This window comes from Stegostoma tigrinum, chromosome 1, assembly GCF_030684315.1.
Source record: "Stegostoma tigrinum isolate sSteTig4 chromosome 1, sSteTig4.hap1, whole genome shotgun sequence".
NCBI lineage: Eukaryota > Metazoa > Chordata > Chondrichthyes > Orectolobiformes > Stegostomatidae > Stegostoma > Stegostoma tigrinum.
In genome coordinates this window covers 160,079,427-160,103,821 of record NC_081354.1, presented here as the reverse complement: position 1 = coordinate 160,103,821, position 24,395 = coordinate 160,079,427, and the positions used below count along the sequence as shown (strand labels likewise).

At 40.4% G+C, this 24,395-nt stretch overlaps 1 protein-coding gene across 10 annotated transcripts in view; it reads left to right on the top strand.

The window, feature by feature from the left end:
- ctif (CBP80/20-dependent translation initiation factor) overlaps positions 1–24,395 on the top strand; it is a 357,703-nt gene that overhangs the window by 262,949 nt on the left and 70,359 nt on the right. For all 10 annotated transcript variants that reach the window (XM_059649773.1, XM_059649791.1, XM_059649797.1 and 7 more), the window contains one exon: positions 18,782–18,858. In XM_059649773.1, the coding sequence (XP_059505756.1) occupies positions 18,782–18,858 (77 nt within the window). The remainder of the gene's footprint in view (positions 1–18,781; positions 18,859–24,395) is intronic.

Below are 24,395 nucleotides of genomic sequence, written 5' to 3'. Positions count from 1 at the left end.
TTTGTTGTTACTTTGATTCCTCACCTTCTTCTCATTCCCTTACATAAATGGGCCAGTGCTGAGCTTGCTTTGACAATTCTATTTACTACCTTGCTGTCAGTACAGATATTTCAAGAGGTTGTGCTTCTAAAACTGTTTGTTAATTACAGCCTTCAAGAATGTTATTGATAGTTACAGTAAGTAAAGTGCATTTAGAATTTGGAAGTGGAAAGTGAAGTATCCCTGAATTCCTTAAGATGATGAGCAGCCAAACATAGTTTGCTACTAATGAAAAACAGCCCATGATGCTTTGTAGACCATGAGGAAAAGTAACACACAGACACAATTACGGAGGTGTTGAATGACTTCTCTGGACAGGCTGATTAGAAAATATCTACAATCACAACTCCTCATATACTGAAGCAGCCTATGTCCAACTTCAGTAAGACCTGACAAGTGGCAATAATGTTCATGCCACACAAGTACCAGGCACATACCTATTTCCATTAAGAGAGAATCTAACATCATCATTTGACAGTTAATGGCATTATCCTCACTGAATCTCCTACTATCAATGTTCTGGAAGGTTATCATTATCTAGAAACTGAATTGGGCTAACATATAAATACCGTGGCTACAAGAGCAGGTCAGAGACTAGGAATAATGCACAAAGTAACTCGCTCCCAGCAGCTAGGAATGGGCAAGATAGCCCTGTCCATTCGACATTGCTCATCACCCATGAACGAACAAAAAAAATGTGCGCACTGCTGAGATGATTGCATTTAACATTCATTGCAATTGTTCTGAGAAAGTGATGATGAACATGGTTTTTCATTCATCATGTCTTTATGCTGTTGACCTTTACACAATAGTCTTAACTAATGGAACTTCAGGATTTGGACCTTGTAACCGTGGAAAGAACCATCATATATGTTGAAGTCCATATGATGTGTGGCAGGGAGGAGCTGATGTCCTCCCTCTGATGTCGAAAACGTACATATTTTCCATCCCTGCAATTTGTTTCACCACCAGTGGGAAGAGTTGAGCTGGACAGAGAAGGAAGCTCTCCTGCATTTAACCAGAGTGTTGTGCACAGTTGAGTCACAGAAACAAGAGTGAGAATAAATTGGAGTTACCAAGCTATGACATTGAATTGAAGGATAATTATTACCATAAACATTTTAAGGCTTTTAAGTGGAACTTCATCTCTGTTCACAACAGCCCCAAGACTAGTTCTGATCAGCTCACACTGGAGAGGTCAGACATTTGCTAAGTGCGACAGTATTACTCTTTAACCATGCAGAATATTCCATAGATGCTGGTTCAGATTTAATTTACTAACGTTCAGTATTCTGAACGATAAAGTTGCTCTACCATTTAGAGCTACTAAGGCAGACGAAATTTGCAATAATACAGTTACCTTTTGTTACAATCCACAACCTCGTTTCAGTTTTCAATTTCCAGACAGGTTCTGGGGTTACAGATTGAATCAGGTGGAGGAGGGAAGGAAAACTGTCAGATTTTCCACAACTCAAAAGGACATGGAACTCCACCATTGTGAAGAAATGTACACCATAGCAGAACAAGAGTAGATCCACAAGGTCCTAGAGTAAAACTACACTAATCAGAAGTCATTGTGAAATGTAGAAGGTAAAAGCAGAATTGGTTGGTTTCTCACATACAACATCAGCAAATGGTATTTATATCTGGAGATGCAGTAAGTGCAACACAGACATATGCGTACACCCCAAAATAAAACAAGCCTATAAGAGGATTATAATTAAATCTAAGTTTCCTTCCTCTTTAGCAGTAGATAATGATGGGGCTACTGCAGCATTTGCTGGTTGTTGGTGCCTGGCTGAGTCTTTGAAACATATATTGTGTTTGGCTGTAATTCACACCTGTGGAGTTTTGTTTGCCTGCGGCTTTGAGTTGCAAACATTTGATTTGGTGTCAGATGTGCTTTTGCCAGGGAAGACCAATAAGCAATCAACCCCCAGCATCTGGTGAAATGTGGTTTAACATTACCTGCATGCCTATTGTAAAGCGTAAACACCTTTTAGGGCAACAAAAGAAGGGCTTTCATTTGAATGGTGTGATTATCAGCTGTTGGCTTTATACTAGAGCAGGGAAAACGTGAATGTGTACGTTGGGATCACACTTGACAGCTTTTATATAGATATTGTTAGTAATTGGTGGGTTTGATGCAGCCAGTCCCAGTCTATCGAATAATGTGTTGAACACAAAAGTCTTTGTACTGTCTGACTACTTCTGCCCCTTAATTTATTTTATGTACATATTAAAAACATTAGTTTTGGGATGAATCTGTATGGTGTTCAATATAAATCATGTCAGCGTAAGGATATGGGTTGTTTGCCTTCAATCTGTCAACAATATCTCTCGGTATAATATGACAATTTGGCGTTGAGGCTCTTACTGATCTGTTCCAGCAGTATGCCTAAATCTCATCAAGAACCCTGCCACAACATCACAATGTTATGAACGTCTTATCCTGTGGCTGCCTTAATTTAACTCAATACAGACTGGAAAACGATAATCTGAAGGGGGTACTGAGAGCCACCCTTTGCTTCCTCTTTCCACATTGCACACACATTGTCCTCTTTGCTGCTTGTGCTCCATCTCTCATTCTGTAACCCAAGGTAAATGCTAACTAAAGCACCTATTCCTGAAAGGATGCTTTCTCCAGACATTCATTACTGATTGCAGCAACTCTTTGGAACTCACCTGAGAACACAAAACTTCAGCTCAGTCAGCAGCACTCACTTATGAGTGAGACAGTCAGCCCAGCGACCAAATTGGAACTTGTCTGTATGCCCACTTGCAGCTGGAGTGCCTGGGCCCATTTTACCTTGTGTCCATGCAATCCATGGGGAAAAGAAATTTCCATTGAACTTCTTTAGATCTAGAATCGTGATCCAAGGAAGAAAGTATCTCAAAACCTCTCACATGCCACTTGCAGTAATTGTTATGGAATAGATATTTTGCATATAAAGTGATCCCACAAATAGAAATAAGCCAAATAATTGTTGATTTTTGGAATGCTGCCTACTGCCTGGGTTCGGAAATACCGAATGGGTCATTGGGATAACTGCCACCCCCACTTCCAATATTGATGTGAGATCTTTAACATTCATGTGAACCCCTAGTGCAGGCAGACAGGATTTTGATGTAAAAGCTTATGCAAAGAACAGCAGAGGCAGTAATGCAGCAATCTGACAATTCTACAGTGGATTGTCAGACTAGATTACGTGCTCAAATCCTGAATTGGAACTTTCAAAATGACGGTAGTACCAGCTGATGCAACTTGATAGAGATAACAGGACAAAGTGCCTACTCCACAGGCCCATTAAGGGATCAGTGCCAGTTTTGCCTCTGACACTCCCATCCCTCGAATGAATAAAAATAAGCTCAGGCCCTATTACAGAGCAATACCTATACCCTGAGTGAAGATTATTACTGGAAAGATGGTTCTTTGTGATATGTGGAGTCTCGGATCAAAGTTCTTCATCTGTGATGTTCTACAGTGCTATGAATAAATCATTTTATTTCCAAATTACTTTTCCTTGCTCTCCAGCGACCAAGGGTTGCCTCCTAGTAGAATATTTCTATAGACTTCAGCACCCTCTATTGTGAGACTAGTGCTGCTGATTTATTCAAAAAATGTAGAGGAATACAGCCCAGCCTGATCCTGTACTCATTTAATGCCCACTTACTTACTGGAAAGTGCCATCGGACAACACTTGGAGCACTACATGTTTCCCTTTCCCTATCTAAGAGTGCACTGAAACCAGTTGCATTCTTCCACTGCAGCCCTGGCAAAGAACAACTCAGTACAGATGCTGAAGCAAACCGAGTGCCTTCTGGGTCTGTATCGTGACTAAGCCTGTTCAGGATAAGAGGGAATGTACAAAAATATGGCTGTTATTATAATTCCCACATCCGAAGAATTCCTTTTTAAAATATATTTACACTGCTAAAGTTTAGAGTTCATGGGATGGAATTAACAATCCAAAAGTCAAGCTTAAACCCTGCTAAGGGAAATTGTGTTCATTTAAATCTGGTATTTTGAGGTTGGCAGCTATTCAAACAACCATGCAAGCTGATGAATGTAAATGGCTGAGGTACTGGTTGAGATAACCTGACAGACAGCAGAGACTTTGGCCTACATGTGACTCCAATCCAGAAATTAAGTGCTTTCAGGTGACTCGGGATGAACAAGAACTATGAACTTTCAAGCATTGCCAGCACGCCCTGAGAACAAACATTTAAAGCAAAAATGAATAAAGACTTGATTCTGAAAAACAAGAAATCTGCTGGAGATCTTCACCAGCTAGGGTGTTTAAAAATGTGTGAAAGGGCTTCTGATTAACGTGAGAAATTAAATCAAAAATTCAGTGACAGTTAGGAATAGAGCGGGCCAAATATCATTGAAAAACAATGCAGATGGGGTGTACAGTTACAAAAGGCGTGAAGAAACTAAGAGGGTCATGTTGAAGGTTAAATTTGATTTGATGACATGGGCTCTCAGACTAATGCCACATTAGCGGGCTTAGCTGTGGTGATTTAAAGGGAATAATCAAACCTCTGCTCAAGGTGTTATTAAACCCTGGGACTGGGTAACTCTACTGGACATGATTGTACCTCGAGCTCAGCACTGTAAGATTGAGTAAGGAATTCCAAAAAAAATACTTTGTTTATTTAAAACAGCAGCATGTTTCTAGATTTGATCAACTTCTCAATATGATCATTTCAGCCAGAGTACCATTTTGAGCATTGTAATTAATTTCATTATTACCTAAGGATTTCCTTTTATCTCCCCCACTTGTCCTCAGTTCAGCACACTCCACCAGAATTTGTCTGATTTGATATATAATTGGAAACTCTCCCAAGGTCATCTGGTATCTTTTAGAGCCCAACAGTTGTTTATTCTTCCCCACTACCAACTGTTGTATCATGGAGGTCCACCAGTGACTGTCTCTACTTTAAGCTGGTGTATTTTGGAACCCTTCAGCATTTATACAAGCTGAAAAATATCAATCAAAGCATCATTGATTTTTTCCTCTAATTTCTTAAAATGTACTGATCTGACCTTGGAGCTGGGTAGTATTTTATCCTGTCAGTATAATGTGTTCACAGCAGGACTCCCAAGTTGTGGGCATATTACAGTGTGTGTTCATGTGAGGCTACACTTCTTTAGCCACTTTTCCTAGTAATGAACTGTTAGCAAATGCTTACCTGGAGCTGTAGGTAATATTTGTATGGTGAATGCAGAGAAGAAAGAAGGCAGTGTACTGTAACAAGAGTGCCTCAATCTTTTGCAGATCTGACATGCATCATACATTAAAAATAACATAAAAACGGGTTTTACAATGTACAACATCAAAATACATTGTGAAGCTAAATATAGACCTGGACCTTGCACAACTGTCAGTTTTGGCCATCAGTTCTGAAACCAGCAGCAACTCGAGATGTGGTGTGAAGCTCTTACTAACCTGTTACATAAATCTGAGATAATGCGATGTAGAGCTGAATGAACACAACAGGCCAAGTAGCATCAGAGGAGCAGGAGGGCTGACGTTTTGGGCCTAGACCCTTCTTCAGACCCTCCTTCTTCAGACCCATTTCTGAAGGGTCTAGGCCGAAACGTCAGCCTTCCTGCTCCTCCGATGCTGCTTGGCCTGCTGTGTTCATCCAGCTTTACACCTTGTTATCTCAGATTCTCCAGCATCTGCAGTTCCTACTGTCTTTGTTACATAAATGTGCCTGATTCCCAACCAGGGCCCTGCCACAGCATTACACTTTTTCAAACCTCTAATCCTGTGGCCACCTTAATTGAACTTAAATAGACTAGAGAAAGATGACACTATCACACGTAGGTGAGATGCTCAGCTCAGTGACTACTTTGGAGTCTGACCTCTTTTATGCCCATTTGAAGCTAGACTGCCCAGACTGAGGAGAGATTTACATTGATCATTTTTGATCATAGTCCAGTTGCCAGTCTGTTCCTATTTTCCTTCATTGCTACTTAGCCCCACATTTCTAGCTGGGAATTGCAAACCCAGCTCATTCAGAAACGGGAAGCTTATGTAAAATCAGTAATGCGGCGTAGCTGCCGGGGGACAGCAAGCCGCACCCCTTTTTGCAGCAGTCACTGTGCGGTGTTCTGAGCCGTAAATGTCCAGCCACACAGCTGCTGTGAGAGGGTAAGTGTGCTGTGCCAGGTGGACCAGTGCCAACTTAGGAACCAAATGGACAGGGTGTAAGATAAATCATGATGGAGAGAGGTGTCAGTGGGCAGGGGTTAGGGTTGGTTGAAATGGCCTGATGGCCAACTGTGGGCAATGTGGGGTGGGCCCAGCTGGAGATTGTCAAGTCCTGCAAGGGACGGATGTCAGGGCTGGGGAGATGGATTTTGGGGATGGCAGGGGAGGAATTACAGGTGGGAGGGGCTACAGCAGGGATGACTAAGGAGAGGGGTTGTTAGAGGTGGTTGTGATAGAGGGTGCTGGTTGCAGGATCTGGTCAGGGGAGGTGTCGTGGAAGTTGGGGGAAGAGGTGGGTGTAGTCAGCTTAATAGTTATTTGGGAGTGAGACAAGAGTTTTAATTTTCTAACCTTTAACTATTAACTTATCTGAAATAGAGCCCTACAAATTTTCCAACTTTAATAGATTCTTTCAGAGGATTCCAGATGTTTAGAATTGCCCATCAAAATCTTCAATGTACCAGGCAGTTCTCACAATCAGCTGTGTCAGGAAGTCTGCATGATCCCACAACTCCAGTCCGTCCTGCTCCGACAACTATTTGGACATCGGAACATCGAAGCCAAAAGTTTTCACACTGCTAATCTTATTACAAAAATCCTTGTTATACCTTGGCTGAACTACAATCATTTTTAACAACACACTATGTTCAGAATTAATGCTAAACGCTTACATTGAACATGAAAATCTTAACTAATATTTGTGAAATGATCATTTTTGTCTTAAAAGATTTTTAAAATGTGGAATCCATTATAACTATTTGTTAATGATATTTTAGACTCTGTATTAATCCGGTCAACTTTGTTTAGTTTGCTGATTGAAAGTGTAACTTAAAAGTGAAGTGTAATCAGTGCTTTTAATTCCCTGGATTGCTGTCATTGAGAATACTTCAGTGTGATTAGCTGCTTATCCAGCTTGCTAACACCATTGCTGTTGGATATCTGGACAACCCTTTGCTTTGGTGCCAGATTCAAACTGCTGTCGGGCAAGGGGAAATCCATGCCACAGAGATCACTAGATCTTTGAGGCTTTGACGTCAGTGTTTCTTCACCTGCTGAGTGCAAAATCTAGCCCACGGTTTCCAGGCTTCTCCCCACTGCCCTGAAGTTCGTTTGCCAATGGAAGAATATAAAGGTGAACATATCCTAATCATCATTTCTATGAAATGACACTGCTGTCAGAAATGAATGAATTTCCATTTATATTCAGAGCAGCTAGTAGAAGAGACGTGTATTGGAAAGTATCAACACATTATGATATCTTTTAATTGTTTGTGCAGCGAAATAACATACAACAAAATAACACATTTCCAAATATTTCCCAAAATCCTAACATTGTAAGATTTGGGGTTCATTTTAACTTGAGTTGCAGTACTGTGTTGGTGAAAAGCGGCGGTTAGAAGGAGAAATTTACAAAGTGGACATAACATACATGCAGAACAATGCTACAAACTCTCAGCAGGTCAGATAGCATTTGTGGCAAGAGAAACGGTATTAACGTTTCAAGGCGATGAATTTTCAGATTTTCAGCATATATCTTGAAGCATTTACCCTAAATGAAATACTTCGGTCAGTTTATGAATATAATCCAAACTATGGGCTCAAAGAGAAAGATTAACCCTGTTTGGTCGCCTGGTTCTTCTCCCTCCTCCCTTGCTGCCCATCCAACAAAAGCAAGTTGGATCACAACTTTTTAATTTGCTGACGTACTGTTCGTTTTTGCATTTTAAGAATCTCAGATTTGAGTTGAACCATTCCTCAGCGACCATCTACGTGCTGCACCACAGGTACCTGTAAACGAATCCGCTCACCCTGACTTTCTGTCTGCATGCAGCGTGACACGGTCACTTCAACAAGTTGGAAAACTTGTTAATGAAATAATTCTTGGCTGGGAGTGAGCTATTCTCTTGCCAAGCAACAATATAAAGGGTCAGCACGTTGCAGCTCCCCACCCACACCCTCTTCCTTCCATTGTGAAAGGGATGTGTGGCTGAGGTGCGTCACGGCTCCAGGCTCCACTCAGCATTTCTAGTGGAGTCCGCAGGGGTCACCAGTCAGAGACAGCATTGGGCTTTGTTTCAGATAGAACCATTCCCTTGAGAATTACTGCAGTCAGTAACAACTGCTGTCTACAACTCTTGAGAGCAAAATTAGTATTTATACGTTTAGAAGATATGTTTATTCATTTACCTACTTAGTATGCATTTCCTGTGGAGGTTCAGTAATGCCTTGTATATCCGTTCAGTCAATGGTCTGCTTTTTAACATGCAGAGTATCCTTCTAAAAAAATTTAAACTTCATGTTAATGAATATACCATGTAGAGAGTTTTGTAAGTTTTGAGATATTTGAATATTACACTAAGGTCAGTATTTCAGAGAATGCTGCTTTCGATTAATTGCTTTCAGCATGTTTGACTCCTTGAAACCTTTTAGTGAAGAGTTCGTTTGCCAGTATTTATCCAACGACTTGTAAATCCCAAGTGTTACCTTGTTTAAATGCATATAATGATGTCACTTCTGGTTTTTTTTTGTTTTGAATATATGACAATTCTTACACACAGTGATGGGCAATATATATGCAGACTGTATGAACATTAGTGCATGGTTATATCTGATTCATTTCACAAGATTTTGATTAAATGTTCAAGGAGCTCCATCATATAACACTGTACGTAATTTATGTTGTTTCTCTCAAAATTCCAACTTCTTGAAGCCTTCCTTTTAGTTTATTCAATGCAGGCTTAATCCTCATGCGTGAATGTTGTAACCCATCTTACATTCTGATACAAAATCAGAAATTGCTGGAGGAGCTCCCACAGCACCGACAACATCCGAGGAGAGAAAGCTAATGTTTTGGGTCCAATGACCCTTCAGAACGAGTCAGAAAGTTTTCATATCCATCCTATAGTATAAAGCCTATGTGCCCTGATTTTATTAAGGTATTGTATAAACGCATCGCTATCATTTGTATTTATCATTATACTTACTTTTTGTAATGAAAAATAGAATTCCATTACTTTTAAGTTTGAATTTGAGGTGCTGCCTATAATATGCCACACATTTGTCCATTCACCATACCAAATCTTATTTCATTCTGAACATAATTACTATTGTTTCTTCTTGCCAAGATGCAATACTTAATTGACGTTGAATTCCATCTTCTGCTTCTTAGCCTGCTCCTGCATTCTTGTTACTATCCTTATGTGGCTTCTTTAGACCTTCTAAATAAAGAAAGACAATCATTAACACCAGACATATCTATACACTCTCAAGCACTCTGGAAAAGTCACAGAATCACAGATGTGTTCCAGTGAAAGAGGCTCATTAAGTAAGCATCATTACTTAGTGCCAATCTCCTGCTTTTTTTCTAAAACCCTTGCGTTGTTATGTTTATCCAGACAACCCTAACCCTAACACATCAATACCATCTTGAATGCCTCAACTGAACTTGCTTCCATCTCATTTCCAGGCATTGCATCCCATACCCTAACTACTCACTGAGCAGAAAGGTTTTCTTCACCTTTGCTTCTTTTGACTGATTGATTTATTGTCTTGTGCACAGAAATACAGTGAAAGGTTTTGTTTACAGGTTGTACGGGCAGATCACACTGTTAGCTTCAGTGATGGTGTGGGCTGTGCACACCACCTTTTGCAGTTTCTTATGGTCCTGGGCGGAGCAGTTGCCATACCAGGCCTTTATGCACCCGGACAGGATGCTTTCAATGCTGCATCTGTAGAAGTTGGTGAGGGACCTTATGGACACGCCAAATTTCCTGAGCCGCCTGAGGAAGAAGAGAAGTTGTTGTGCCTTCTTGATTGTCACCTCTACATTGCCTTTTATGAAGGAGAACAGTTGCTCCCTACTGCCTCTGTCCAGCCCATGATTTTGAAAACCCTTACTAGATCTCATCAACTTTTTCTATCCAAGGAGAACAACCCCAACTTCTACAATCTGTCCTCATAACTGAAGTTCCTCATCAGTGGAACCATCCTTGTAAATCACTTCTGCACTCACTCCAATGTGTTCATGTCCTTCCTGTAATGTGGCACCCAGATCCCTCCAGCTGAGTTCTAACAAACATTGCTTTCTATTTCTTTTCCCGAAGTCCATGTACGATCTATCCATTGCGTCTCCCATGTCTGTCTTCTCCTCAGAGCATTCTGAGGCTCTGTCAAGCATGATTATCCCTTTTGGAATTGCTGGTGGCTAATTGTAACTATTTTCCCTATATCCAGATAGGTGGTAATTTGATTTTTAATTAAAGGCTGAAATTTGCCTTCCACATATGTTCAACTAGCTAAGTCTGTAATTACTCAGGTCAGCTCAGACTTTTTTTTGACATTGGCCATTTTCCAGTGCCCTGCAATATAATTTCTAGGGCCTTGCAATTTCTTTGCTCATCTCCTTTGAGTCCATAGGAAGCAACCCATCAAACTCTGGGGCTTTTTTCCCTTCAGTTTAACTACCATATCTAAAATATTTCCTTTTGCCCATCATTAAACAATCAATTCCAGTGTTTAAGGATTCCTTTCTATTATCACTCTCCTTGTTAAAAAAGAAGCAAAGTGCTTATTGTCACCTTGGTATTTATAGAACCTCGCTTTGCACAAATTTATTTCACTGTCTTACAATGGTATTATATATTGTTTGCTGTAAAGCTCTTTAGGATGCCCTGAAGTTGTGAAAGGCAATATATATAATTCAAATTCTTTCTTTTAATTAACTTCACTACTCTTTAATCACCAACAAACTGAAAGTCCTCTCCCTTGGGATCTATGTCACTATAATCATGCTTGACAGAGCCTCAGAATGTTCTGAGGAGAAGACAGACATGGGAGATGCAAAGAATGGATTGTACATGGTCTTTAGAAAAAGAAATAGAAAGCAATGTTTGTTAGAACTCAGCTGGAGGGGATTGGGGTACTTCCTTACAGGAAAGATATGAACACATTGGAGTGAGTGCAGAAGTGAATAGTTCCACTGATGAGGTTATAAATGCTATGTAGTTATAAATATATCAGGTGCTCCTTTTTATGTTTTCTTAAATTGTTTTCCTCATTGATTGCTTAAATACTTTTTTTCACTCATTTTCTCCATTGACATTTTGTTTTTTTCTGTAATCCTCTTAGGACCTGTTCAGTTTCCCTTGGTTTCTCTTACATACTTCTCACTGACATAATTCCACTCTCACTTGCAATCTGTAGATCTCCAGAGACAAACATCTCTTCCTGCTACTTGCTCATTATTTGGTATTGTGCGGCCATAGTCCTACCAGACCACAGCGCTGCTCTGTCATGAGAGAGGGACGTCTGGTGGAGTTTTAACCTGAGGACCACCAAACCTCAGGCAAGGGGAAGTAGCTGAGAAGGAGAGTCCTCCATTATAACCTTAACCGGTGCAGGAATTGATCCCGCGCTGTCCGCATCACAGCACATTGCAAACCAACCGTCGAGCCAACTGATCTAAACCGACCCCCATACCTGTTTAAACATCAGCAGCTCAAACAAGACCATCTGACCCAGAATGGGCACCTAGTTAGAAGAAGGAGTTGATTCTGCATTCTTCTACTCCTTAATGCTGCAGCGTTCTGTACCACCATGAAGCACAGTCGTACTGGTCTTAAGCTAAATTATAAATCCACTATTTTGATTTCTAGGACAGTCTGTGGTGCAGTGTATTTTATGTTAGGAAAAGTGAATCAAGATTACGGAAGTCAGAATTATTTTCTTTGTATTACGAAAATGCATTCAGTGCAACCAGCTAACACTTGGTTTGGACAAGGTCATTCGCATTCTGCGTGGGAATGCAGGAGGAGGAAGCAAGAGAAGCCAGGTTATTAGAATGAAACAAGTATCAAAGGGTTGGTGTAAAAATTATAGCTAGTTTGGAGCCAATAAGTCTAGATAAGAATGGGCTGTATTTGATGTTAGATTGTGTGCCCCATGATACAAATATCACATGGCAATAATCTTGATTAGCTGCTGAGAACTCATTTGTCTTGTTTTAGTATTTTGCAGACATCAGTGGATATCCTGTCATGATAAGTGTTTAGACATCTAGCTTGTTTATACCTTTCATCAATAGGGAAAATAAGGAAGAAAACAAGTTGATGTTTGTTCTGGTTTCTGAAACAGCATGATTTTGGTTTCTTTTCTATTCCTTTCATGGAATACCAGTAACATCATCAAAACCAGAAATTATTGCCCATCCTTAATTTATCTTGAAATCAGGGCACGGTTCAGAGTTCCCCACATTGCTATGGGTCTAGAGTCTGACCAGGTAAGAACAGCACATTACCTTCTCTAAAGAATGATTGTGAGCCAGATAGATTTTCACGGCAATCTGTGGTAGTATCAGTGTACTATTGGTGAGATTAGCTCTCAGTTGCATTAATTAATTTAAATTCCGCAAGATGCCATGGAGTTGGATCATGTGCCCCTCGGGCATTGGCCTGGGCTTCTGCATCGTTACCACTATCCAACATTACCACTACCCCACGATCTCCTCAAGAGGTCTGGCGCCCCTTATCATGTTGATGTCCTCTTAACTAAATTAGTTCAGAACAATTCCTTACCATGCTAATCATTAGCTCAGGAATTTAAGCTGTTAATACCAGTTGAAATGGGCATGTATCCAGCCAATTTTGTGCTGTCTCATAATCATTAGCTGCCTGTACTGTTTCATTGCAGCAGTCAATATATTCAGTGAAATAGCAGCCACGTGAAGCATATTATTATCATGAACTATTCTCCATGCCAATTTCACATCACATTCTAACCCATGTTTTACTGAAAATCCCTGGTGAATGCAGTGTTGTGGAAGTCGGCTGTGGGATGTTTCAAAGAAAACGAGCAGGAGAGTGAGCTTGTTTGTTTCTGGAACTCAAATGTAACTCATTGGCAGTCATCCTCAACTTCTACAAGGGTTAAAGGAAGGCTGTTTGCTGAAGCAGTTCCTTCACAGTGACAATAGTATTTCCTTAATAATGTATGTGCGTTACTGCCGTATCCTCTGTGTAGGAAATGGAGCTAATAATAGAGCTTTAGTCTGAAGACTAAGGGTCCGGAATCTCTGGAATTGAAATTAACATTTTTTTCCTGGTTGTTTATGACCTATTCTGGGGGTTTTCTCTTTTGCTCTTGGTCATTGTCACACATATTCCCTCTAGCCCCAGATCTTACTGTTGATACTTTTCTTTCTCATTCCCTCATTCCTTTGGTAATTTATTTTACCCACCCCTTTTCTCTCTCTCTCTCGTCTCTCCACTTTTCTCTCTCTTCCCCCACTTTTCTCTCTCTCCCTCTCTTCCTCCATTTTTTCCCCTCTCCCTTCTCTTACCCTGTACTACCTCCCACTATTTCTTTCCCTCTTCCTCCCCCAGTTATTTCCCTCTTACCACCATTTCTCTCAACCTTCCCTCTCCCTTTCTCTCAACCTTCCCTCTCCCTTTCTCTCATCCTTCCCCTTCCCTTTTCTCTCACTGTTTCTCCCCCTTGGTTTTTCTCTCCTTCCATTTCTCTCTCTCTCTCTCTCTCTCTCTCTCTCTCTCTCACTTTCTCTCCCTTTCCCCTCATTTTACCTCTTCCCTCCCTCCCCCCACCATTTCTGTCACTGTGATTCACATTCTCTGTCACTGTCTTTGCTTGACCCCATTTCTCTTTTCCTATTCTGAATTCAATGTAAGAAAGAGGCAACACTGCATTCTGTCAGCACAAAAGTTTTACTTACCAAAAATTAAAAATCACAATTGCTCCATGTTAGTGCCTACGAATCACAGCATCATAGACATGTTTCCACTGTCTCCATTGTGGTGCAAAGTCTGTTCTGTTGGCCTATCAGCCCTGGGTATGAGGATTTGACTGGCTAGTCACAGCATTGGAACACTGCACATGGCAAGAAACCTAGCAGAGGTGCTTTCCATCAACAATATATCCTTTTGTTGGTTAGAACCAGAGGAAACACATTCCAGATCATGAAGAAAAACATGGAATTTGGAGCTATACTTATTATAACAAAGAAGGTTAAAGGTTGATTTGATACAGTTGTTTAAAAATGAAAGTAGGATCCGACAAATGGATAGTGAAAGATTGTTTTCAATGGTTATCGGGTACAGAATGAGAGGATTTGGACCTAAAGTTTAATGGAGGATGCGTTAGGATTGAGAAATAGGAAAACACTTTTTTCAATATGGACGATTTTGAGCATGTCAGATAAGTTAGTGACTGCAAGTGCTGTATGGTGTCAGTATCTGAGAATGGTTAGAAACCTAGTTGGTGAAGAGGGAGTATAGGAACAGAGTGCGCACCTGGAATGATTACAGTGATTTTATGTGGAGAAAATAGGTTGGTTGTACCAAATGGAGTTGCCATGAGGTATTTTTCAGGTAATTCTGTGGATGTGTTGAAATGAGAGCCTCGGATGTGAGCTGTCAGGTCCCAGTGACTTGTCTAAGGTTTGAGTAAATCATTTAGCCCATTTCTACTTGAGTAGTAAATTCAACGCTTTGTGCAAACATAACTGCAATAGTTCAATATTTCCCAATATCCAGCTGCACTGAAAACTGAGTCTTTATTTAATGCTTTTATCATATCTAGATTTACATACTCAACTTTTTTTCTGTGAAGTGAATGAATCAAGAAAAAGTGAACAGGTGAGCACAAGTTTTTATTTTGAAAAAAGGAAGATAGCTTAAGGAATGGAAGACATGAGACAGGTAGGCTGCTTTGAAAATTTAAACTCTGGAAAAAAGTCTGAGTGCAGTAGTCGAATATGGTAAAGATGAAGTAGGAAGAACATGTGGAATGGTGTACTTGGAAAATTACTCTGAAAAGCCTGCATCATCAAATGGAATGCAGTTGGGGAGCATGTGGAATTGTTGGTCAATTGGACTAAACGTTAAATCCTGGATAATCAGGCAATCATTGAAATATTGATTGTGTCCAAGTGTGAACCTTGCTTTAGATGTCTGTTACCTGGAAGGCAACTTTGTATAAACAGAAATAGATGGTATGAAGTTGTTTGTACTGAAGATCTTTTAGACTCCAATCTTGCAGCAAAACTGTTGATTGTGCTTCTAGCTCTACTTACCCAAGCCACCAATATCCAGTTTTTCACCTGATCAGCCATTTTCGATTGTGATGGCAATGAGCATTTACAAGATGTTTGACTATATAGCACTGCCACTGTTGTGTCTAGTCCTGTGTGAACCAGTGTCCATGTACACGTTCCTTCAAGCAGAAATCACTCGGTTATATGAGTAACAGTAACGGTTTCTGTTTACTAGCGCAGAACCTTCAATATTTCCTTACATGATCTTTGTATCAAATTTTGTTTAATAATGCTCCTGTGAAGCAACTTGAAATGTTTTACAGCTTTAAAATTGCTGTGTAAATACAAGTTCTTGCTGTTGCATCCATTGAAGCACTGGGGAGAACATAAGATCATAAGACATAGGAGTGGAAGTAAGGCCATTTGGTCCATCAAGTCCACTCCGCCATTTAAATCATGGCTGATGGACGTTTTAACTCCACTTCCCTGCACTCTCCCCGTAGCCCTTGATTCCTTCTGAGATCAAGAATTTGTCGATCTCTGCCTTGAAGGCATCCAACGTCCCAGCCTCCACTGCACTCCGTGGCAATCAATTCCACAAGCCCACCACTCTATGGCTGAAGAAATGTCGTCTCATTTCAGTTTTAAATTTACCCCCTCTAATTTTAAGGCTGTGCCCACGGGTCCTAGTCTCCCCGCCTAACGGAAATAACTTCCTAGCATCCACCCCTTCTGAACCATCTTGTAAGTTTCTATTAGATCACCCCTCAACCTTCTAAACTCTAATGAGTACAATCCCAGGATCCTTAGCTGTTCATTATACGTTAAACCTACCGTTCCAGGGATCATCCGTGTGAATCTCTGCTGGACATGCTCCAGGGCTAGTATGTCCTTCCTGAGGTGTGGAGCCCAAAATTGGACACAGTACTCTAAATGGGGCCTAACTAGAGCTTTATAAAGCCTCAGAAGCACATCACTGCTTTTATATTCCAACCCTCTTGAGATAAACGACAAGCCTGTGTTTTATTTCAGTATTACAGTATAATTCCTATAAATGTATAGTTTCAACACTGTAATGTAATATTTTCCTTTTCCTAGCAATGTTCAGGTAATCAAAGCAGCTAAATTATACAGATATACAGCTATAATTTTACCCATCATCATATCTGTTCAGCTGTGTTGCGGTGTAGCCTTGGAGAAAATTCAAGTCTTCAAATGCTTAAAACTTAAGTGAGGAGTTTAATAATGAATCTGTCATTATTGAACTATGTGAAGCATTTAAGGGATAGCTAGAAGAATATATTAGGGTGAAAATAGTATATAACATAAAAGAGAATATCGTAAGAAGATGTTCACATGGAGCGTAAATATGGAAATAGACTTTGAGTTAAATGTTCTATTTCTGTGCTCAAAACTTTACTTAATCCTATGTATAAAGCTTAACCTAAATACAAAGTTATGACCCCCATCATAAAACAGGAATACAGTGCAAGCTTTAAAGAAACCTTCCAAGAAAGCTCATAATGCAGAGAACAAGGTGAAATTATTAACTTGGTAGTGTTCGGAAGGAAATATTTTGCAGACATGCTTCCTCTAATTGTTCGGTGTCGGTTCCGCAGTATGTGAATTGTCTCCATGGGGTTTTCTCTTGATATTGATGTGATCTAGGCTACAGAATGCAAGACTGAAGAGGTTTGGGAATCGTGACCTTGTTTCCAAACAATCAAGAGCGTCCGCTTTAATGCTGCTTTCTTTGCCAGTGCATACGAGCCCATTCGCATGTCATTCAGAGAACACTGTTGCCTTACTTCCTGAAATAATTGCTGCAGTGAGGAGTTAAGAGCGTACAAAATTTGAGGAGGAGTAGGTCGCATGGCCCTTTGAGTCTATCCCACTATTCAGTGGGATAGTTGCTGATCTTTTAACCTTGACTTCACCTTCTCACCCAACTCTTACACCCCAAGTTCAAAACTGAAATTCCCAATGGCTGAGCATCTGAAGAGCTCTGGAGCAGAGAATTCCAAAGAAAGGCAGTCATATTTATCTTGTTATGAGTTTTAAAGCAATACCAATCTAATGGATTAGGACCCAGAACACAAAATTGCTTAGAATTTGACACTGAACCAGATGTTTTGCACATGCAAATCATCATGCAGCTTAACATGAGACATCACACTGAGGGCAATTTTCTTTTGATGCTAAAAGTCAATCATTTTGCATTCCATTTATTTGCCCAGAGTAACATCAGTATGTTCCAGTGATCTACAGGCTGTAAAGGCCTCTTACAATAATGTATAAATATTTAAACTCAGCCTTGCTTTCTTCATTTAATCTTTGTTAGGTAAAGGTGTGCTTGAATTTTTTTTTGTCTCTGAACATCATCATACTATGTGTTTTAAAGAAAGCGTTGTAACGTCAGTACAGTGCCGTATCTTGACTGTATCTTCACAGAGGCCCTTTCTTTACACACGCATGGTACTTGACACTGGTTCAGCTACCTCAGAACCAGCTCTGAGAGTGAACAGAACCGCTGATATTTCCGTTTGTATCTTTCAGCCAGGGGTCCCTGATTGGACCACATTAACAGCCCCAATCAGGGAACTCATATTCTATAAGGTTCACCTGGCTGACTTCGTTACAATCACTACAACTGTGATGCTGTGGAGGGAGCATTAATCTTTCGGCCATAAGACACACAAACCCCTGGTACAGGACTAGGCCAATGCTTTGCTTCTGTTCCACTTCATTGCTTCCAGATTCATACAGCAATGAAAACATTTAGTTGACCTTGAAAATAACCACACTGTAGAATGATGTAGAGCATCTCGTGTAGTGACCTAAAGTAAAAGCATTAAATGTAGGGTGCAAGAGCAGAATAAGGCATCCAGCCTAATGAATCTGCTACATGATGCAGTAAGTTCATTGCTGATTTGAAGATCCTCAACTCCACTCTTCTGCCTTTTCCCCATAATCCTTGGTTCCCTTACTGATTAAAAATCTGTTTCAGTCTTGAATATGTTTAACAACCCAGCCTTGTCAGCCCTACTATGGTAAAAAATTCCACAGATTCACTAAACTCTGAGACAAGAAATTCCTCCTCATCACTGTCTTAAATGTGCAAACCCCTATTTTGAGATAATGCCCTCTGGTCCTAAACTCTCCCACAAGGGGAAACTACTTTTCCACATCCCTGTCAAGCCCCCTAAGAATATTTTATATTTCAGGAAGATTGACTCTCATTCTTTTAAATTCCAAGAAGTACACGCCCAAACTAGTCAACCTCTCCTCTTAAGACAGACAGTCCTCCCGTACCTGATATTACCCTGGTGAACTTTCTGTAGATTTGAACCCAAACCTTCTGGCCCAAAGGTATGGTCACTAACACTGCACCACAACAGCCTGTTTGCAGTCTGTATTCATTCTCTACACACGCCCACCCTTTAACAAGCAGATGTTTTTTGGTTTCTTCCAGGTATATCAGCCGTTGTCTAATGAAGCTGAAATCGCACAAACTAAAAAACTATTCCGGAGGCGACGGAACGATCGGAGGTGAGTCTTGTGCCACTGTCCGTCATGGCAACTTGTGCTGGGTTAGAAACTCACTCATCTTGTAGGTTTGACAGTTTTATTTCTTCAATTTTTCCTTTTAAAAAAACCTTTAATTGGAACCCATTCCAAAGTAATGCTGCCTATGTTATCCCAGTTAAGCTGAAAACGTTAGCTTTTTTAAAAAACACCATGCGCTGTTTCTGGTTAGTATATCAAATATTTTACAATTTAGCTTGCTTTCCCAAGGAACAGTTCTTTCTGTTTTGTGGTTTTATTCTATGCCATTTTCATGGTCATTTTTGTTTTGTGCATAAGAATGTGAAGGGTTTTTGTAGGAAAATTAAACCACACGTCCCTTTCAGGGAACTAATAAGTCACCTGTCCCAACAACGCTCCCAAGAACGTGGTTGAGACTGAATATAGCTCATATTACAGTCCATGCAATAGAATAAGGAGGCCCATGCTGCAGCTGTCAATGAAGACAAGAAGGAGAAAATGGGGGGAAAAAGCAGCAATCACCTGCTTCCAGTCATTCCCACATCTGGTCCCTGTGCAAGCTGGAGCTTTTATTTTGTAACTTACTTAATTGTTTTCTTTCCCCCCCAGTAATCTTGCTGCAATGCACCATGACTGGTGGAGAGGGTAGTCTGTGCACCTGCTCCTAGGCCTCTTCCAATACTGGCCTGAAGCCAGCAGCTGGAAGGTGAGTGAGGGTGTTCTTGGGGTAACTTCCTCTGATTTGTTCCTCCTCTGTTCCTCCGTAGGAAGTATCCCTGGCCTCCACGTAGTGCCACCCCTCCCCAGGAGGTGAACGAATTTCCATACCGCTACTCCTTGGTACGTTGTGCACCTTGGCACAATTGTTTGTAGAAGAACTCGAGCCTTACAGCTGGTAGGAAATATTCCCCCTTTTTTCCTTCCTGTTCCCATTCCCTGATGATGTGACTTGAGATTTGGTCACAAATCAATCATTTGAGTGATCTGTTTAACTGTCAAACTTGCAAGAGGTGATGGTGCGAAATATTTGGATCTTTCCAACATGTAAGACATGAACAGGTAGAATTTCATATTTAAAAAAATGCTTTGCATCACCTCTGTAGCTTGGAGCTGCTCGGTGCCACCTTTTACCTTTCTCAATCTTTCCTTGCGCATCAACTTTCCCTTTGTCACAATAACCCAAGTTTAAATGTTTCATAATCTTTATGCTTCATATTATTTGGAACTTTAGCATTTAGATAAACTATTGTGAATTGTAGTGCATTATATTTAGTTGACCATATCTATTTAGCATTCTTGTTAAGTGCTTTATTGCAAGGAAATAGCGCAGGTATGTTATTTTTGTTTGAACACAACGTATAGAATTTTAGAATAGTTAGAACACAGACAGAGACAATTTAGTGTTTATACCAGCTTACTGCAAGACCGAGTCATTTCATCCCCCTCCCTTGCCTTTTCCCTGTCATCCTGTATATTTGTGATTCATTTTGAAAATAATTGCAGTGTTTTATTTGCTTTTGTTGCCAGTTTGCACTGTGCAACCGGGACTTGTGACTAGCAGCTATGACCAAAATAAAAGGAGCTGAACTGTATTCCTTGATGGAGTCAGCAAACCTCCCCTTGTAAAATGGTGATCTGTTGTTAAATATGAATAAGATTTCTCATGAAATTATTCTTTTCAGAGCTTTATTTTATTGGAACAGTGCAGGGAGGTTGAAGAAAGATACAGACAGGCTGAGCCAGAAACTGTGGAAGATAACGTAGTGCGTGTAAAGGAATAAAGCATTACCCATACTAATCTTTTCCTGTTACTTTGTGAATAATGCTGTTGCGTATTATTCCTCCACTTGTTTGTTATTACAGAGAATTGTATTTCATTTGACATGAGGAAGAAAACAAATTAATTTTCTAAGCCTTAAACCAAACAGTTTTGCCAACTGACAGCAGTTTCTAGACAAACAGAATTGAGTGACCAAAAGCTTGCAAAATATTTAGTCCATTCATTGAAAGATTTGTGTAATTGTTCAAGCTGTAAAAACGAGCAGTCACAATTTCTGGTTGGTTATTTACATGTATATTAACTGCTGGCTTATGATCTGTTCATTTTTAAATAGACATTTGAGGCTAAAGGCTCTGCCTCAGGACCAGGAAAATTAACTTACATATCCTCCTTTTATTTTGTTTACAAATGGGATGTGCACATCGCTGTGTGTCAGAATGTTCATTCATCCCTAATAGCCCTTCAGAAGCTGATGGTAAGCTGCTTTCTTGAGTCCACTTGGTGTATTTATATTCACAATGCTGTTAGTGAGGGAGTCCCAGGATTTTGACCCAGCAATACCAAAGAAACAGTGATATATTTCTAAGTCAGAATGGTTAGTGGCTCGGAGGGTAACTTCTAGGTGATGGTGTTCCCATGCATCTGTTGCCCTTTTAGATGGTAGTGGTTGAGAGATTCGAGGCGTATGTGCAATCTAAGGATCCTTGAGTATTGTTGGAACTGCGCCTATCCAGGCAGATGGGGAGTATTCCATCACACTCCTAATTTGTGACTTTTGGATAGCTTTTGGGAGTCTGGACGTAAGTTACTTGCCGCAGTATTTCTAATCTCTGACGGCTGTTATAGCCACTGTGTTTATGTGGCGAGTCCAGCTAAGTTTCTGGTCAATGATAACCCCAAGATGTTGTTCATGGGGAATTCAGTGATGATAATGCTATTGAACATCAAGGCGCAACAACCGCACTCCCTTTTTTTGGAGATGGTCATTGCCAGTCACTTGTGTGTCATGAATGTTACTTGCCAATTGTCAGCCTCAGCCTGGATATTGTCCAGGTCTTCTATTTGAACATGAACTGTATTTGAGATGTCACAAATGGTGCTAAACATCATGCAGTCATCAGCAAATATCTCCATTTCAGACTTTATGATGTAGGAAAGCAGGTAAGGACAGCAGGTTCCTTTCCTAAAGGACATTAGTAAAGCAGATGGGTTTTTCTGATAGTTAATGGTCCTGTTCAGAATCTTAATTCTCTGGCAGGATGGTGTACATGGCTCACTGGGGTGCCAAGACAGTATTCAAACCTAGGTCCCCGGAGCATTACCTGGGTCTCTGGATTAAAAGTGTAGTTATAATGCCACCAGGCTGTCACCTCCCTGGATTCTAGTTTCGATGGGGCTCCTTGATGCCGCACTTGGCCACATACAGCCTTGATGTCAGGGGCAGTAATTCTCATCTCACCTCTGGGATTCAGCTCTTTTGTCCACATTTGAACGAAGGCTGTAATGAGGCCTGGGGCTGAGTGGCCCTGGCAGAACCCAAACTGGGCGTCAGTGAGCAGGTTATTGCTGAGCAGGTGCTGCATGACAATCCTGTTGATGACTCCTTCCATCACTTTATTGATGATCAAAAGTAAACTAATAATTGGCTGGGTTGGATTTATCCTGCATTTTATGTACAGTTCATACCTGGGCATGCTTCTGGCTGAAAATTGGTATGAATGCTTTAGCCTTGTCTTTTTCACTGATATGCTGGGGGCTCCCAGTAGTTGAGGGTGGAGATATTTGTGAAGCCTTCTCCTCCATTGAGTTGGTTAATTATCCTGTACCATTCAGGCAGATTGATGAGGACCAAACCAAGTATGTTTTCCCTCTTGTATTCCTCCCAAGCTGCCACAGACCCTCTATAGTAGCTCGATCCTGTAGGACTTGACCAGCTTGGTCCATGTTAAGGAACCTAAAATTAAATGTGCATGCACTTCTGTGTTGATACTTGGTCTTTTGTCAGTACCTATTGTTTTATTAGCATTTAACAATGTTCTTGTCCTTGAAAAAATTGAGTTAAGCGATGAAGATTATTCTGAGTATCAGAAGAGAAGATGTTGGAAAGTTTAAGAAAATTGGCCATTGATTCTTTAGATGAGAAATCTCAAGGTTACCGTTAAAGCTTTAAGGTGGTGAGGAAAATGAAAATGACTTTGATGTTCTCATACAAAGAGAAGAACATGAGAAAAATGAGGGTATTAAGGGGGAGAAGAGAATTCCTGCAACATTTGTTTTCTTTATCCAGAATTTTGGGGCAGCACGGTTGCTCAGCGGTTAGCACTGTAGCCTCACTGTGCCAGGGACCCGGGTTTGATTCCAGCCTTGGGCGACAGTCTCTGCAGAGTTTGCGCATTTCTCCATGTCTGCATGGGTTCCCACTGGGTGCTCCAGTTTCCTCCCACAGTCCAAAGACGTGCAAGTTAGGTGAATTGGCCATGCTAGATTGCCCAGGGGTGTTGGGTGGGTTAGCCATGGGAAATGTAGGATTACAGGGATAGGGTTGGGGAGTGGGTCTGGGTGGGATGATCTTCAGAGGGTCGGCGTGACCCCATTGGGTCAAACCCACTGTAGGAATTCTATGGGTAAAAAGATGGTTTGATGGTTTGGCCATATTAAATTGCCCCATGTGTCCAGGGATGTGCAGACTAGGTGGGTTAGCAATGGTAAATGTGGAGTCACAGGGATATGGTGGGCTGTGTCTGGGTAGAATGTTCTTTGGATGGTTGGTGCAAACTCAGTGGGCTGAATGACCTCTTTCTGCACTATAGAGATTCTATGAAGTTGCATTGTAGAGTTAGTTACTGAGAAACTCCATTAATAGAAGTAAATTCAAGTCGCAAATAGATACACTTGTGGAGAAATTATGGTTTGAAGATTATATCAAAAGGTGTATACATGCATTATTTTTTAAAAAACTGTTGTCATTTCCCATTTTTAAAAGTCCATATTGTTCTAAGCAAAGAAGTAAAGATGTTTCATATGTCAACTTGATCTTGTGTTTCAAGGAGTTTAAATTTTGTTCTCTTTGTTCCATGTTATACTTTTAAAAATTGTTAGTAACACTAAATTATTTACTAGGGAGGTGAGTTTAAGCACACAGCACAAGCAGCATTACTTCATGGCCAACGTGTCACCCATCTGCATTGTTAGCTCGGCTGTTTGCAATTGTCGTTATGGATCTGGTCTCGAATATGTTGTGAATCAACAAATATTTCTCCATTGCTTCAGAAATCTCAGCATTCCTGAATCAGATTCAGCCTCTAAATCCTTATTGCTGAGGGTTCAATTAATCATATCCATTCATTTGGAAACCTGTGCAGCATTGTGAAGAAAGCTGAAAAAATTACTTAGGTTTCAAACTTTGATATGATTAATGTAATTACTGCTTGTACATGCCTAACAGTTCCTTAGGATTGTTGTGTATATGAGGATTTTCATCTATACCTTGATTCTTGTAATTTGGATGTTAATTTATCCATGATGTGTGTCCCTTGAAGTAATTGATGGTATCATTGATGGCCTTCATGTAGCTGGTCCATTTTTGGAATGAATTGGGCTTTGCCAACAGGATTTGCCTCCGTACTTCCCTGTATAGTATCCAAGATATGCAGTCACTAATTTAAGTTATTTGACGTATGTACAATGTTACTTATGACTGCTGTAAGATTGCAAACAGTGTTGGTTTTGTAAATTCATTGCAACTTGTTGATCTTGTGTA